This window comes from Colobus angolensis, unplaced genomic scaffold (genome assembly GCF_000951035.1).
Source record: "Colobus angolensis palliatus isolate OR3802 unplaced genomic scaffold, Cang.pa_1.0 Scaffold12, whole genome shotgun sequence".
NCBI lineage: Eukaryota > Metazoa > Chordata > Mammalia > Primates > Cercopithecidae > Colobus > Colobus angolensis.
The window spans coordinates 1,732,501-1,734,672 of NW_012113141.1; the positions used below are offsets into that span (position 1 = coordinate 1,732,501).

General features: G+C 40.5%; 1 protein-coding gene across 1 annotated transcript in view; it reads left to right on the forward strand.

The window, feature by feature from the left end:
- Positions 1 to 2,172, forward strand: part of CCAR1 (cell division cycle and apoptosis regulator 1) — a 103,382-nt gene that overhangs the window by 39,310 nt on the left and 61,900 nt on the right. The window contains 2 exon segments of the mRNA XM_011929432.1: positions 526 to 655; positions 912 to 1,073. Coding sequence (XP_011784822.1) covers positions 526 to 655; positions 912 to 1,073 — 292 coding nt within the window.

The window sequence follows — 2,172 nt, forward strand, 5'->3', positions numbered from 1 at the left end:
TGATCCACCCGCCTCTGCCTCCCAAAGTGCTGGACTTACAGGTGTGAGCCACCGCGCCTGACCTGACAGTACCTATTTTTTTTTTTTTTGAGACACAGTTTTGCTTCTGCCGCCCAGGCTGGAGTGCAGTGGTATGATCTCAGCTCACTGCAGCCTCGTCTCTTGGGTTCAAGTGATTCTCCTGCCTCAGGCTCCTGATTAGCTGGTATTACAGGCACCCACCACCACTCCCAGGTAATTTATGCATTTTTAGTAGAGATGGGGTTTCACCATGTCGGCCAGGCTGGTCTCAAACTCCTGACTTGAGGTGATCCACCCGCCTCGGCCTCCCAAAGAGCTGGGATTACAGGCCTGAGCTACTGCACCCGGCCAGTACCTATTATTTGAAAATATATATTAACAGGCCAACTTTGAAAAGACAATTTTAGTGACTCTCAGTTATTTGACTTTGTTCATCTAATTTTATCAGGTACTTTTGAACTTTGTTTAGACACGCTAAACATTTTTTTCTTTTATTTTTTAAAGCTGGTTTATTGCAGCCTCCTGTTCGTATAGTTTCACAGCCACAACCAGCACGACGATTAGATCCCCCATCCCGATTTTCAGGAAGAAATGACAGAGGGGATCAAGTGCCTAACAGAAAAGATGATCGAAGGTATATTTTCTAAAGTATACTGTGGATGGTGGCAATGGTTGTACAACAGTGTAAGCATACTTAATGCCACTGAACTATGTGCTTATAATATAAAGTTTTAAAATGCTGAATTTTGTGTTATGTCTATTTTACTACAAATTTTAAAAAGTTAAACAAATATACTGTGGAATCTTGCTTATATTACCTACTCTACTTCGTTGAAGAGCTTTTCCATAATATTAAAAATATTAGTAATTTTAGAAAAATTTGTTTTCAGTCGTGAGAGAGAGAGAGAAAGACGTAGATCGAGAGAAAGATCACCTCAGAGGAAACGTTCCCGGGAAAGATCTCCACGAAGAGAGCGAGAACGATCACCTCGGAGAGTTCGACGTGTTGTTCCACGTTACACAGTTCAGTTTTCAAAGTTTTCCTTAGATTGGTAGGTTATTCTCCACCCATTGTTTTCTTGAGTTACTAATTTCATGTAATTTGACAGAATATGTTACAGAGATATTTTTCTTGCAACATTGATTTCCCGACAGTTAATGTTCTTCATGTAAGGGCAGAAATGCAATTTGAAATAACTTAATTCTCTATAATGCTGCATTATTTTTATATTCCCATGGAGGAATCGACTGGTATTGAAAAAGACAGCCTCTCAAGGAAATTCCTCTGTCATAAAGTTATTCCCCTAAAGTTAGAATCAGTTAAGATCTAGACTTACTGATAACTTGAAGATCATGTATAGTCCATTGTATGTGATGAGGCAATAATACAGTAGTAAACCAATTATTTCAAGTTTAGCTGTGGCAATGTAGTATAATAGAAACATAGACATGCATATATACTCACATACATAATGTATTCACGTGTATACTGTATGTGTATGTATATACATAAATATATTATTCACCTTTTGAATCAGAAGTCATGACAAATTACTAGGAGTTTCTTTTTTCTTTCTTTTTTTTTTTTTTGAGACAGGGTCTTACTCTGTCACTCATGCTGGAGTGCAGTGTCGTGATCTCAGCTCACTGCAGCCTCCACCTCCTGGGTTCAAGCTATTCTCCTGCCTCAGCCTCCCTAGTAACTGGGATTACAGGTGCTCAGCACCACACCCAGCTAATTTTTGTATTTTTAGTAGGGATGGGGTTTCACCATGTTGGCTAGGCTTGTTTCGAACTCCTAACCTCAAGCGATCCACCTGCCTCGCCCTCCCAAAGTGCTGGGATTACAGGTATGAGTCACTGTACCTGGCCAACTTACCAGGAATTTCTGATGTTTACCTGCAAGAAAAAGGTAATATTAACTAGCAGAATTATTGTGAGGTTTAGTTCAGGTATCCAAAGGACTTAACCCATTGTTTGGCAGTTGTATAGTCTCAGAAATTAATGGTGGGTTGTGGTGGCAACTTAGGTAATAGATGAATAGACGGAAAAAAAACAAATTGGGCCGGCGCGGTGGCTCAAGCCTGTAATCCCAGCACTTTGGGAGGCCGAGACGGGCGGATCACGAGGTCAGGAGATCGAGACCATCCT